At 42.8% G+C, this 14,629-nt stretch overlaps 1 protein-coding gene across 1 annotated transcript; it reads left to right on the top strand.

Annotated features, from left to right (window-relative positions):
* The first annotated feature begins 11,522 nt into the window (after positions 1-11,522).
* Positions 11,523-13,656, top strand: LOC147318734 (uncharacterized). Its single transcript, XM_086310164.1, has 3 exons — positions 11,523-12,525; positions 12,823-13,097; positions 13,270-13,656. The coding sequence occupies exons 1-3, from the start codon at positions 11,523-11,525 to the stop codon at positions 13,654-13,656; spliced, it is 1,665 nt and encodes a 554-aa protein (XP_086166290.1).
* Positions 13,657-14,629: the final 973 nt, after the last annotated feature.

The following is a 14,629-nucleotide window of genomic DNA, read 5'->3' as shown; positions in this document are numbered from 1 at the left end:
TCTTCTGAGAATGTTTTTCATGTAGGCAAAAAAAAGACAATTGCGTGTGCACTGTTTCATCGAAAAAGTGATGACACAAATGATCAGTAACTTTCACAACCGCATCCATACAAAATCAAAGGCAATGACCTACAGGCCAAAGATCACTGGTAAATGGAAGAAACTGCAATTTCTAAACCCAAAATTGTCACATAAGGTCTGAGCACAACCAGTACCCTGCTTGTCATTTTTTCAACATTTATGGGGTTTTGCACCATAAAATCATCCCCCACAGGCAGTCAGTTAGGAATTCTACTGTAACATCCCAAGGCATCTGAGGTAGAGGGGAAATAGAGCTATTGTGTGTGCCATCTTGTGCCAGTACACCCTGAAAGGGGCCTTTCAAAAAGAACGTGAAAACAGCAATCCTGGAAACTGTCTAAATGTATACAAGATGACCCTCATGAACAAAAGGTCAAATTTATAAAATAATATGTGTGTTCGAGTCTCTTTTTCCCACTTTTTTCTCTTCTTTCCCATTTTATATTATTCAGTTCTTGCCTCTTTCTTTCAGTTTGTATTTGTCTTTTCCCCTTTCTTTATTTTTCTTGAAGCCCTATTTTCCTCATTTTGGTCTCCTACTATCCACTCGTTTTCTCCTTCTCTGGCATCTTAATAAGCCCTAACATGCAGGCCATTATCAAGTACTCCATATAGACCAAACAGGTGCATCATTAATCTAAGCTTTTTTCACAGCTAGCTGGGTGTAATGGTAACTGGATAACACATTGTTTCCTATGTGAGCCAGGGCATCCATATTATCTAGCATCACTCCCTAATAAATTTTACCTGGAGATGTGGCATTTTGTCTCGTTGTGCCAAGGCATTGTGTTACTGGGTGTCCCTAGTGTATGAGAATGAATATAATACAGTGTTCTCTAATTAGCCCTTCCTCTCTCTTGCTAACACCCACACATTCTCTCTGTTTTCTGTCTTCAGGTTTTTATTTGCTTATAAATGTATAACACATTTGTTAAGATGTGGAAAATGTGCATTTTTGCAAAATGATACATTAAGGAAAACAGGATTCTGTGCAGTCTACAAATATTTATTATTTGGTAAATTAATAAACACAGACAAATAACAAATAATTTCCCAGGATTTTACGAAATATATCCATGTCAGCGTTCCTGGGTCGGTGACCAAGTGTTTTCAGTTTTGTTCATGTTCAGTTTATTTTGCCACTTCCATGTGCTCACTTCCTGCTTTTCCTGTGTCAGCTCGTCTTGTGTCATTAGCCAGATTATGTTCAGCTGTGTACTCACCGGTCTCTCATTATAATCCTCATCAGTCTGTGTATTTAAGCCCTCTGTTTCTACTCGTTCACTGTCGTGTCATTGATGTTATGTTGTCCTTCCCGTGTGTTCCCTCAGTTCAGTCAGCCGTTCAGTTGTCCAGCCAGTCAGTGTCCGTTCACCCTCTGTTCACCCACTCCCTATAATAAACCTTCACCTACCTGCCAGTCCTGCGTTTGGGTTCCTTCTTCCTCGCCTCCACACAACGCCCGACAATCCATCCTTTTCTGCAAGGCACTTTCAGCCAGCACCTGCTGTTTAAAATGTGCCACTGACATACAAATTATAGGACTTAATACTACAGAAAATTATATGACTTGAGTGGTATTATTAATTTTGTACTGTCCAAAATAAAACTTTAGCAATCAGATGCATCTGGCAAACAATTGTTTATATTTGAACAAGATCTACTTTCATCATCTGTTGACCTGAAGTATATTGTAGAGTAGAGTGCTGTTAAGGCAAATTCAACATTTCCTGTAAGGATTTCATTTTAAAAGCAACATAGCTCTTAATTTGACAGAAAACCTAGACAGTTTTACACTTTGGGACAAGCTGACACTGCATAACACTGTCTCAAAAAGTGTTGGAGAATTTGGACTCTTTAACAGAAAGCTGCAGAAGACTCCTCAGGCATAGCTGGAGATTCAGCTCTTGCAACAAACAACGATCCTTTACTTGAAATTTTTAATAAAGAAGTTAATGCCTGGATGTGTTTGCCCACAAAATCTTGGGAGTCTGGCACGGCACAGAATGCCCAGTGTGATTTTATCCAAAATACATTTGATATGGTATTTAAAAGAATTGCAACAGAATTAAACAGACTTAAATTCATAATATGTACTTAAAACACATACACAGTGGAATCACAGTAAAACAGTTGTGCTCTGTCAAAAAAATGTATCTTACAATCTATCTTACAAAAAACAAAACTTAATCTGTTTATGAGCAGAGTGTTACTAATGTGTTAAACACGTTCCATGAATCATCTGTGTTTTGGTCAGGTAGGTACATAGAAAGCCACTGGCTCTAGCCTGGTTGTTGAATACTGAACCTCTGATCCATGTCAGTGATACCAAATATAAAGTGTGAAATCTTCTGTTTTTATGTAGTAAAAGCACAGCAGAATTTCTGAGAGTATCTACTTTGGGTAACTTGTATCTTCAGTCTTTACCTCGTTAGAGTTGTTAATTTGTCCCACAAAATATTCTAACCGAGCCTGTCATCTAACAGTATCATACCAGTGAATAAGTAATAATGATAATGATAGATTTTCTATCACTTATCTGCCTTCTCTGAATAAACTTATCTAAATTTCCACCATGCTCAAATTAAAGAACATTGCTGTATTTAAAAGCAAAAGGCACCCTATGCTTTCATTTATATGGGGTTTAATAAAACATTGGATGTATCCATGAGAGATCCAAGATGGCGTTGCTGTTTATTAATCTCTGTCAGATACACAGTTTTCTGAAGAAGTTTTTTCAACTGAGAATGAGGAAAACAATTAGCCATTTATCAAAGTTGCTGTATATGTACTACTGATTGACTGATGGTGAGACATAACTGTTCCGCTAGCAAAGTACACACGAGAAAAAGGTTCTATGGTATTTCCATGGCACACACACACACACACATGCACAACCTCAAGTCAACCATAATATTCCATTCCAGGCAATTATTTTATCTCATGAGCCAGAGCTTACTGTCTGTAAGGCCCTATACCACATACACGCACACGCACGCACGCACGCACGCACGCACACGCACACACACACACACACACACACACACACACACACACACACACACACACACACAATTTTTTGTACTTGGTCCAAATCCAGGGATAGCCCGAGGGTGGGCACCAGTTGGCTCCCACATTTGGCTGGTTCCACACCGTTAGTCAGATATCGGCTCCATTGTACAGGGGGAATTGTCTTTCAAATGATACCTAGCCCACAGTCTGTTTATGTCTTCACATCTTTGTGCACTCCATTCAAATGTGAAATGCATGCATATGTGTATATGTGTATGTAAAGGACTATGGCAGTGCAAGCATTTGCTTCTGTCATTATTTGATATGTTTTTTTTTTCTTCTAAACACAAGCAAGCTGTCCTGTCCAACTGGTCCATTACGCCTTCTAGTGAAAATGTGTGTACTCAAGCAGGCTTAATTTCCTGACTCTCACTTTTTCTCCTTTACCACATATTTTTGTAATTTGTCTGTCTATCTGTGCAAAGAAAATAAAAATGTGTGTTAATGTTTACCGCTTTGCAGCTACCAGCATCATTAGTGAAATCTAATGTGTTGTTAAAACATTGTTAGGCCCACAGCATGCTAACATCATCACATTTTACCTTGCTTGCCTGTCACTACAGTTTTTTTTAAACTGTTCTTTGAAATTCCCAAGCCAGATGCATCCTTGGTCTTGATCACACTTTATGCTCGTTATTATTTTTATTAATAATAATAATAACAATAATAATAAATACTCATTTTATAAATAAATAATGCTATTTTAGCCTCCTTTCTCAGAATATTATTTGACCTTGAATTATTTAAATTGGTATTTTAAAATCACTTGTCATGAGAAATGGTTTACTGCATGCTAAAATAATTCTGCAATTCATAATATTTCACATTTAATATTTACTTAGTGTAATGATATTTTTAAAACATTTTTTTTTAGCATCTCTTCTTTTAAATATATACGTTCACATTCTTTTTAAAATATTCTTTGGGCTATTTATTGCAAAATACTTTAAGAGGAAGGCACTTAATTGTCCCATTTAGAAAGCTTGACCTTGGAAGAATCTAATTAATTAGTGTGGTATGAAGGTTAATTAGTAACAAAGGATGTCCATGCATCATAAAGCCCCTTGTCTTAACCCACAGTGGCAGTCAGGCAGAAAAACAGTCATCAGTCATCCCCTCGGTGAGAGAACTCTGAAGTGATATTCATACCTTTAGTTCATTTCTGACCAGCTCTTGATCGCTGACCCTTTTTGCCATGAAAGGCAAAGGATCCACCTGCTGGGATTCTGTATTTGAATAAGCAATGAGTTAATGGGATGTCCCATTCTCTTTGATGAATGAGATTTGTGATGTAAAAGGTGAACGTTGCAGCCATCTTCACTGCCTCAAGCCATATGAATGCAAATTTTAACAGTAAGAGTTTGGCATTTCTAAATAACTAGGGGATAAAAAACTGAAACTGTTTGTGCTAGAGAGTTGCACTCTGTTTTATTGACATCTATTCAAGTCAGTAATTTCTTTGCTGTTATATGAACTGCAGCCAGGATTTTGTTAGCTCATTGGAGTAGATGTACTTAAAGTGCTGTTAATGTGCAGTGGTGATTCTAGTGTTTGTTGGGGTCCTGACTCTAACTGCTGGCCATGCAGAGCTGGACATACTAAACCCCTCTGCTAGCTAAGTTAACCAATGTTAAAAAAAAACAAAGAAAGAAAGAAATGATGTGATTCTAGTGGAAGTTACATTGCTCAAATGACACTCCCCTACTGTTAAGGCTAGCAGCATTTAGATATTAACATATTTAATCCTTATCTACTCCACTCACCTTGGTCTTGCTTTATTTATCCTCTCCCCCCCCCCCCACCCCTTTTTTTTCCTTTCTCTTTTCTCTCCTCTCAAATTTTGCTGAGCTTCAATGTTGTCATTAGGTTTGGTTAAACACTATCATGCAGGGAGGTTAAGTCTCTCCTTTTTTAAAATGGCACTGCTGTAGTTTAAAGTCTGTCAGGCCTTAGGGGTCTCCCAGTGGCCTGGGGCCTATAAGCAGTTGTCTGCTGTGCCTGATGGCAAGCAATGCCTCTGTATATGCAGTATTATTTATCAACTTATTTAAAAAAGCATGGGGAAACATTGACATGGCATTCTCTGACTTATAGAGGAAGATAACCATTCACACCTCCACCTACAACCTATTTAGACTCAAAAAATTAACCCACATTGCATGTCTTGGACTACGGAAAGAAGTGAAGTAGCCACTTCCACACAGAAACACACCCAGGTGGTCTGAACCCAGAATCATTATGTTCACCACTGATGATGTGCTGCTAGTCTGTAGCTAGAATGTTACATGTAATTTGTCTAACCAATACTGCACAGTAAAACACCAACACGACCCCCCCCCCCCCCCCCCCACACACACACACACACTAATAATAAAAATAAGACTATGCTGCCTCCATTATTAATGTTGTGAAACCTCCACTTATTATCTGGCAAGAAATGGTACAAAATATAATTGATCCCTGACCCTTGTGGGGGCTAAAGGCAAGATGTGTCACTAGGAAAATCATACTAATGTGAGTTCTGTGTTATGTGATAACTTGCAGGGTATTTTAAAATATTAGAAGCATTTCTTATTTTCAGACAGTTATCGTGTACATTTAAGTCTCTACTGCAAAGTTTATTATGTTAAAATGATTTATTTTATGATGTTCCATCCAAGGTCTTGTGTCATAAGTGAACCTCATGGGTGGTGGTTATTGAGGACTGTACTGATAGATGATAACTACATGTCACAGAGTAAGGAAACAATTGTGTTTAGAGGTTTTTAGGTTCAATGAGGTTCAAATACACACATCATTAAAATGTAAATGGGGCAAAGAAATCAATAAGAAAGTAGTTCATATGACTATGAATTTTTAATTTAAGTTAGCTTTCTATACAATCATTGAGATGACACTGAAATAGAAAATACATTCACAGTATACTTATGTTATACAAAATTATACTGAAGACTGTCTTTCAGGGTGGTAAATATTTATAGACATTGTCAACAACTCACAAGTTGATATGTTTACAATGGCCTCAATAACTTGAACAGTGCTAAATTTAAATTAAAAAAAATCATATGGAAGGAAGGTTCTGTGATTCCAAGTCCCTGGTTCTCTGAGTCTGAACATTAGGAACCTCATAACTCTGCCAGGAAACAAACACTCTCTCAGAGCTCCACTGGGTCGTCTTAAGCATAGGAATAGGCACATTAGAAATTTTGTTCAAGTTACCAGAAACAAAGACTCAAAGAGCGGTCCCACAGACACTACTACAGTTAGCCAACACTGAGGTGTAGACTGAAGGTCAGGTCCGAGCTTAAATAGCAGCCAGCTGATTGCCTTGCGATCCACAGGTGTTTGATTGATTCAGGTGTGGCCAGGAAAGGGTGGAGCTCCACACACACACACACACACACACACACACACACACACTGTAACAGTTGCTATCGTAATGCAGTGTATCACCACATGGCGGCGCCTCCTGTCTCACGACTGGTGTCACCCCCTTTTTTGTTCTTCTTCGCACTCCTCCTGTAATGGATGCTCCCGTGTGTACGCGGACTAGTGTGCTCTTCAGTAATGTGTGGTAGAGGTAGCACTTATTTTTGATATTGTAAATAAATGAGTACTTTTTGGAAAGTCAGAAGCTGTTGCTCATTCGCTATCCACCTGCACACCTCCGCGGCTGGCTTCATCTCCACCGCATGTTACAACACACACACACACACACACACACACACACACAGAGTAGTCAGCACGTAAACAGAATAAGAGAGAGAGGGAGAGAGAGGGAAAACAAAGGAGAGAGAGAAACGGTGGAGACACAAAGGAGGACTGGAGGACCATGACATGATTTCGTATTTTAATAATGTGAAATGTTCACATGCCACAATTTTAAAGCTAGTAACAAAATACTTTGCTACCCTTAAACCTACCCCTAAATTTTACACATACCAGGCATTTTCACTAGAAGCGAGCCTTTATTAATTTTTCTATTTCTTTTCCATTTAAATCTTAAGTTGAATCAGTCTTTCAGTTCCTGTGTAACAAGCACACATGCTGTTTTTGTGAAACAAATCTTGAAATGTAGTTTCTCTAGCACACAGACACACACACGCACACAGAGCAAAAAAGCAGAGTGAGTGAGAGAGAAAAAGAGCCTTTTCTTTCTTAACTCTCTCTCCTTGTTATGTTCAGTTAGGACTTAAGGGCAGCCATTTGTATGCTCTTATATTCCACAGGGAGCTGTTCTCAAAAGCCACTATCTCAAGCTTTTCATATGATTTTGCAATCAAAACCTTGGGAAATACTTGAGCAGAGGTGGCTCTCAGAGTGCTGAGATGTGCAGTTTTCCATCTATCTGTAGAGTGGTAATTGACAGGAAAGGTAGGTGAGAGGAAAGCAAAAGGAAGGGTGCTGCAGATCAGTCGCTGAGTCTGCACAGGGAGTCTGTGATTGGAGCAATTCCACTTAGGGAATTTGATATTGGAGGCCATATGGATGGATTGTCTGTCTGTCATGGCATCTATGCAGCACTTGCTGGATCTCTGATTGGAGAATTTCAAATAGCACCAAAGATTTCGAATGGTATGACAAGGACAATTTGTCAAGTATCACAACAGAGTGTTCCTTTTGTGTAGCTTGTACATTTGTCTCATATTTTCTGGGTATAGACAGAGGAAATAAAATACCCAGCCCATCCTCAAACTCTCAGCACTCCTGTAAAGTAATTTCAGAGACAACAAATGTGATTTAAATGTGTTTTTTCATTGTGTAAGAGTATCCAAGTGCTATTGTGATTGCACATACAGGTGCACACTTGCACATATTGTAGGCGTCAGTCCTTGTAAATACACAGTGTTTGGGCATATGCATGCACTTACACAAGACATGAAGAAAAGGAGGTATATGTGTTGTCTGTGTAGGTGTAAAATAGAGGTAAGCTGAGAAATTGCAGAGGACTTGCAAGTCTTGCATGGTAATGAGAAAAGGGACACTAATTCTTTCATTTGATGCTCTGTAATTATGGCGTCCATGGCCCAGTCTGGCACACCAACTAGATTTATGGTCTCCCTTGGTATGAAACTGTGTGTTCATGTGTGTGTGAGGAAGAAAGACAGTGGAGGTGAGGCAAGATAGAGAGCAGAGAGCGAGAAGCTAACAGGCAATTGGACAAAGGGGAGGGAAGGCAGAGTGAGAAAAAAAATTAAAGAGTGTTATAAAACACAGTCTCCTATCTTAAATCACAAGTTTTGCCCAAGTGAAGTGTAGGCTGTGATTACTATGATAAAAGGTCATGGCTGAATACATTTACATCTTCTCAATGACAAATTGACCTTGTTGGAGTGCAAGCCAAGAGGATGTACCTACATCTGTTTGTATTGTGTATATTTATTTATTTTTTAAATCTCCAATCGAATAAAGATTTTGTTGCAGTTTTTCTGATCTACAACATTTGCCTGTTACGCATAGTATAGGTAATGAGTGTTAGGTGTTAACTTGATGTATGAATCCATGTGTCTCTGTCCCTTCAAATATCAAAATATATTCTATGTAAAGAAAAAACGTGTGCTCCATGACATTTATCCACTTCTATTTTACTGACTTAATCAATTACCTTCTAACAATACGTCACTTCTGAGTTTCAGTGCTTGACAATTACGTTTTTTTTCTCTGTGTTTAATGACACCCATTAAGCCCGCTTTGGTTGGTGTTACCATGGTAAAAAAAAAAACAATCATAAAAGCTGTCCTTTGGTGTCCTTAATGACTGAGGATATCACAGCCTGTTTGTTAATACTGTAAGTCCTCTTTCTGATGACTTTTAACCCTTTTAAGGATGATTTATTGCAAATACTCATTCTTTTTAATTATCCCTGCAGCAAGGTGTCCAACAGTTTTGTAAATCCATTACTGAAAATCAATACTCAGCTTTTAGGTTATGAATTAATTAATGAAGTGTGAAGTTTACTCTGAGTGAGGGCCCATTGATGAAGAAGGAATGTGACAGTGACATAAAGGTAAAAAGACAGAATGAAGACATAGACCAGGTGACTCCAAATGATCCGATATTGCCTGGTATGGCACATATTAGCATTATGCCTTTAATTGCCTTTAATTTCTGTTGTTCATTTAAGTTAATTTGAGGTCTTGGAAGCAAACATTTATCTGTTGCATATGAGTGAGTAATTTCCCCCCACATGCCTTTGACAGCCAGTCTCCCGGCCTGGCTATCATTATGTTAGGACCAATTTTACAGGAAAAAAAGTGTTGGAAGCTTCACTGATTTTTTTTTTGTTTGTTGTTGTTGTTTTTTGTCGTTTCTGTTTTTCTGTGTGTTTCCAAATGTTGTCCAAATTTTACCAGTAAACACCACTTATTAGCTAACTAGCTAGCCAACTTTCTAAAAATATAACCTTAGGCACTTTAAAGGTTACAACATAAATTGTTACTAAGATAGTTGCTATTAAATGAGGCTATGATTTAATGTTACATTTTGCATAGTTGCACACTTTTAAGCAGAAGAGCATCTGAGAGAAAAACAGGACGGGAGCCTCTAAATTCATTGTGCACCTGTGGGACAGAGACAAGAAACAGGCAAAGTATATGTTTTCTGACCTGAAGCATGCTCCACATTCAAGTTGATATTGTATGCAAACCATTTAGCAAACTGTCTCGTTCTATCCCATGTTTAAATTAAATAGCCCTGCAGCTGAAATCACTGCTTTTCTCAGAGTGCACTACCTTGCAACTAATAGTCCCCATTATTCATGGCTCTACAGCAGAGGTCACTGCCATGGGGTTTACTTTTCTCTACCTCACTAAATTGGAAGTCAAGAGAAAATGAATCGAGACACCCACACATGGAATGAGCTATAGGTTTGACTTTGACTTGTCCTCAAACTGCAAAGTGAAAAAATAGTTTTATATACATGTCATATGGATCATCAGAAAGTGTGCTGTAGGTCAATCTGGGTATCGATGTATCAAGAATTTTGAATGAAATATGATTTTGTTTTTTTGTAACATTTATTTTCTCTCCATTATTATTTAGGCTCAGAGGTATGATATAGATAAACTAAGCCATCCCTTGTGTGTTATTATTTCCTTGGCTCAATAATGATAGGAAATAGAAAAAAAGAAATTCTTAACAGTTTTATAATATTGTGAGGTCAACATGTTCTGCAAAGGTTTTACTGTAAAAAGCTACAGTATCACTACATGCCCTTTGATAACCAGCATACGTAACCATACAAACTATGCTTTTATCCAAAATTTCCTTAACTTGGAATTATCTGTTTTGACTGTATTTAAAGGAACATACTACATAAATACTAGGATACTGACATCAAATTACAAAGCTAAATGAAGTTTTTTGCCTCATTTTTCACTTTGTCTTAAAATCTGATACTTCTGATATCACCTGCAAAAGCTTTTTGAAAATATTATTCACCACAAACAATGCTGGCTGCCAGTCCAGAGCAAGTCTTCAATTTTCCGTGACTGCCACAAGGAAGTCATGGACAAGACCGACATCTGATAAATTGGTGATTTTAAAAACCAACAGTTGAGTTAAGGTGATGGTTTGAAGCCTGAAACTATTTGTCACCTTGCAAGTTCAAGGTCTGACTTTGAAAATTGAGACATTTTGCCATAAGACTGAAAAATCCTCTTCAATTTGCTGAGCTTGACCTTTTCATCATCCCGGCAGAGAAATTATTTTATAACACAGAAGGACTGTGTCATTCAGCAGCCTCTTGCACACACATATGCCTGGTATCCATATATTGCTTAACCCCTGATAATCTCATTTCCAGAAAAGGTTGGGGAAGGTCTTATTGTCATGGTCCTGGGTCGTTGACCCAGCGTTTTGTGTTTTGTGACTATTTCCCTCTGTTCTAGTTATTCTGTGTCCTCCCCCCTTGTGTCCGGTTCGGGTTCTAGATTTCCTGTTTTACTTTGTAGGTCTGTGTCTCGTTATGCCCATTAAGTTCCAGCTGTGTCCCCTCCTGTGTGCCATTTCCTCATTACCTGGTGTGTGTATTTATAGTTGGTGTCTGCCTGTGCTCCTCGTCGGCTCGTCTGCACTCATCTGTGTATTTCTGCGTATCTCTGCATTCATCTGTGTTTCTTGGTATCCTGGTCCTTGGTCTGCGTCTCTCTGCTCCGCTCTCCGTTTTGTAAGATTTCAGGTTTGCTCTTTAGTTTCTCCCAGTTTAGGTTTCCGTTTGTAATTACTCGTGCTTCATTGCCTGTTTTTGCCACTACCACCCTGTAAATAAAACGTCATTCGTATCATCAGTTTGCTGCATTTTGGGTCCTCCTTTTCCTCCACACCACACGGCTCCCTCCGCCAGCCGTGACAGTACGAGCCGACCAAACATGGACCCAGCGGCATCCGCACCTCCCGAGGAGCTTCGGGAGGAACTAATTGACTCTGTTTCCAGGTTGGTTAACCTATGGCTCGAGCATGAGGGGGAGGAGTGTCTCCGCGCTGTAGAAGCCAGGCTACAGCAGCTCATCTCTCCTCACTCCTGGCTGCTGGACTCTCTTCACCCGCTCGCACAGGACTTCATACTCAACGAACTGCACCTTCACCCACCAGCCGCTACCGCTTCCCAACTCAGCCCGGCGGCGAAGATTTTGCCCGGCCCGCCGGAGGTTTTGCCCGGCCCGCCGGAGGTTTTGCCCGGGAGGAAGCGACGATCGCGCCGTCGGCGCATCACCCCACAGCCGAAGACTAGGACTTCGGAACTGCCGGCTGTGGTGAGTGGAAAAGACACTCCGTCTGTTTCGCCAGCTCGCATGACTGTTTATTCCGGGGCTGTGTTTGTTGAGCCAGCTGCCCAGCCGGTAGCTCGGTTAGCTGCCCTGCAGCCGCTACCTCAGTTAGCCACTCAATCTCCACCTCCATTACAGTCACAGCCAGACCTATTAGACACCTTGTTACAATCCGTGGCTCAGTCAATAGCTCAGTTGGCAAGAGACTCATCAGCGTTATTACCAGCTCAGCCACCTATTCAGCCACCATCTTCACCAGCTCCGCCTGTACTACAAGTCCAGTCCATCCAACCGGAAAAGCACTGTTTTTCACCTGTTCATGTCAAGCAGAGAGACACACCACATAACGCAGTAGTCAGTCCGCAACAGCTGGCCAGCCCAGAGACTGTGACGCACTCCAGGGCCTCCCCAGAGGCTGGGTCCCAGCCCCCGGCTGACTCTGGACCCCTGGAGGTTAAGAAGCCAGCTGAGGACTGCATCCGGCTGTCGCTGCCTGAGCTGAGTCGATGCTCTGTGCAGCTGCGGTCTGCTTTGTGTTTGCCAGAGGCCCGTGCGCCTGCTGGTTCTGACCCGTACCTGCCAGAGGCCCGTGCGCCTGCTGGTTCTGACCCGTACCTGCCAGAGGCCCGTGCGCCTGCTGGCTCTGTTCTGTGCCTGCCAGAGGCCCGTGCGCCTGCTGGCTCTATTCTGTGCCTGCCAGAGGCCCGTGCGCCTACTGGTTCTGACCTGTGTGTTCCAGGGGCCCCGGTGCCCACTGGTCCAGAGACTGTTTTCGCTGGGGGGCCCGAGGAGCCCGTCCAGCCTCCTGCTTCGCCTGCTGGGGGGCCCGAGGAGCCCGTCCAGCCTCCTGTCTCGCCTGCTGGGGGGCCTGAGGAGCCCGTCCAGCCTCCTGTCTCGCCTGCTGGGGGGCCTGAGGAGCCCGTCCAGCCTCCTGTCTCGCCTGCTGGGGGGCCCGAGGAGCCCGTCCAGCCTCAAGACTCATCAGCTGGAGGTTCAGGAGAACCTAGCCAGCCTCCTGTCTCGTCAGCTGGGGGGCCCGAGGAGCCCGTCCAGCCCCAAGACCCATCATCGCCACCAGCTGCAGCCTCTGTGTCTCCATCCTCGCCAGCTGCGGCCTCTGTGTCTTCACCCACGCCGTCGCCTGGTCCAGCCACTACTTCACCCACGCCTGGCCCGGCTTCAGCTTCTGCTTCACCCACGCCTGGCCCGGCTTCAGCTTCTGCTTCACCCACGCCTGGCCCGGCCTCTGCTTCTGCTTCATCCTCGCCTGGTCCGGCTCCAGCCTTCGTGTCTTCAGCATCGCCTGGCCCGGCTTCAGCATCCTCATCAGCTGCCTCGTCTGGTCCAGCCTCTGCTTCGGTCTCGTCTGGTGCTGCGACGGCCACGCCACCTTCGGGTCCCAAACTGCCGCCTCGACATCGGCGGTCATCTGCCAGGCCGCTGGTGGAGCGTCATCGTCAACATGGACGACCTCCTAGACGCCGCCGCTGCCTTCCGTGCGGTCGGCCTCCAGACTTGTGTCATCGCCGCCGTTGCCGTCCGCACGGTCGGCCTCCAGACTTCTGTTATCGCTGCCGTTGCTGTCCGCACGGTCGGCCGCCTGAACGGTTTCCCTGTTGCCGCCGCTGCCGTGTGCACGGGCGGCCCCCTGAACTGCCTCCACTCCGCCACCGCTGCCTTCCGCTCGGTCGGCTTATGGATCTGCGTCGCCGACGTGGCCGGCCTCAGAAGATAAACTGTCCTGGACTTCTGAGCTGTGAGCCTCTGGGCCGGCCTCCTGACCTGTGTTTTGTCCTGGTACTCCAGCATGTGTGTTTTTGTTTTGGACAATTCCCTCGGTCCGCTGGAGCTTGTTTTGTTCGGTGTTGGTCCCTCCGTCCTGGGCCCCCGCCGCCCGCCCTGGGTTGGTCGTCTGTTTTTGTTTTGGGCTGTCTGGAGCCAGCCCTTGGAGGGGGGGTACTGTCATGGTCCTGGGTCGTTGACCCAGCGTTTTGTGTTTTGTGACTATTTCCCTCTGTTCTAGTTATTCTGTGTCCTCCCCCCTTGTGTCCGGTTCGGGTTCTAGATTTCCTGTTTTACTTTGTAGGTCTGTGTCTCGTTATGCCCATTAAGTTCCAGCTGTGTCCCCTCCTGTGTGCCATTTCCTCATTACCTGGTGTGTGTATTTATAGTTGGTGTCTGCCTGTGCTCCTCGTCGGCTCGTCTGCACTCATCCGTGTATTTCTGCGTATCTCTGCATTCATCTGTGTTTCTTGGTATCCTGGTCCTTGGTCTGCGTCTCTCTGCTCCGCTCTCCGTTTTGTAAGATTTCAGGTTTGCTCTTTAGTTTCTCCCAGTTTAGGTTTCCGTTTGTAATTACTCGTGCTTCATTGCCTGTTTTTGCCACTACCACCCTGTAAATAAAACGTCATTCGTATCATCAGTTTGCTGCATTTTGGGTCCTCCTTTTCCTCCACACCACATGGCTCCCTCCCCCAGCCGTGACACTTATGGCTGATTGGGCCAACAGGAATAGAGTTTAGACATCCCCAGAAACAAAATGCATCACTCATACAAATTTATCAGGGTCATTAAGAGCCCCATTCATATTCCCTGCATTCGAAGTTATGTGCATTTGCATGTTTCATTATTTTTCTAATTACAGGAGAATGGTGTAGTGTGATAGGATTTAATGTATCTCTCCACCTCCTTTGTACGTCAGGCAAGAT

The sequence above is a fragment of the Aulonocara sp. 'chitande type north' Nkhata Bay genome, linkage group LG11 (genome assembly GCF_057382095.1).
Source record: "Aulonocara sp. 'chitande type north' Nkhata Bay isolate Kocher_YH1m ecotype deep benthic linkage group LG11, A_spYH_male_GT1.1, whole genome shotgun sequence".
NCBI classification, from domain to species: Eukaryota; Metazoa; Chordata; class Actinopteri; order Cichliformes; family Cichlidae; genus Aulonocara; species Aulonocara sp. 'chitande type north' Nkhata Bay.
This window is presented reverse-complemented; position numbering and strand designations above follow the sequence as displayed.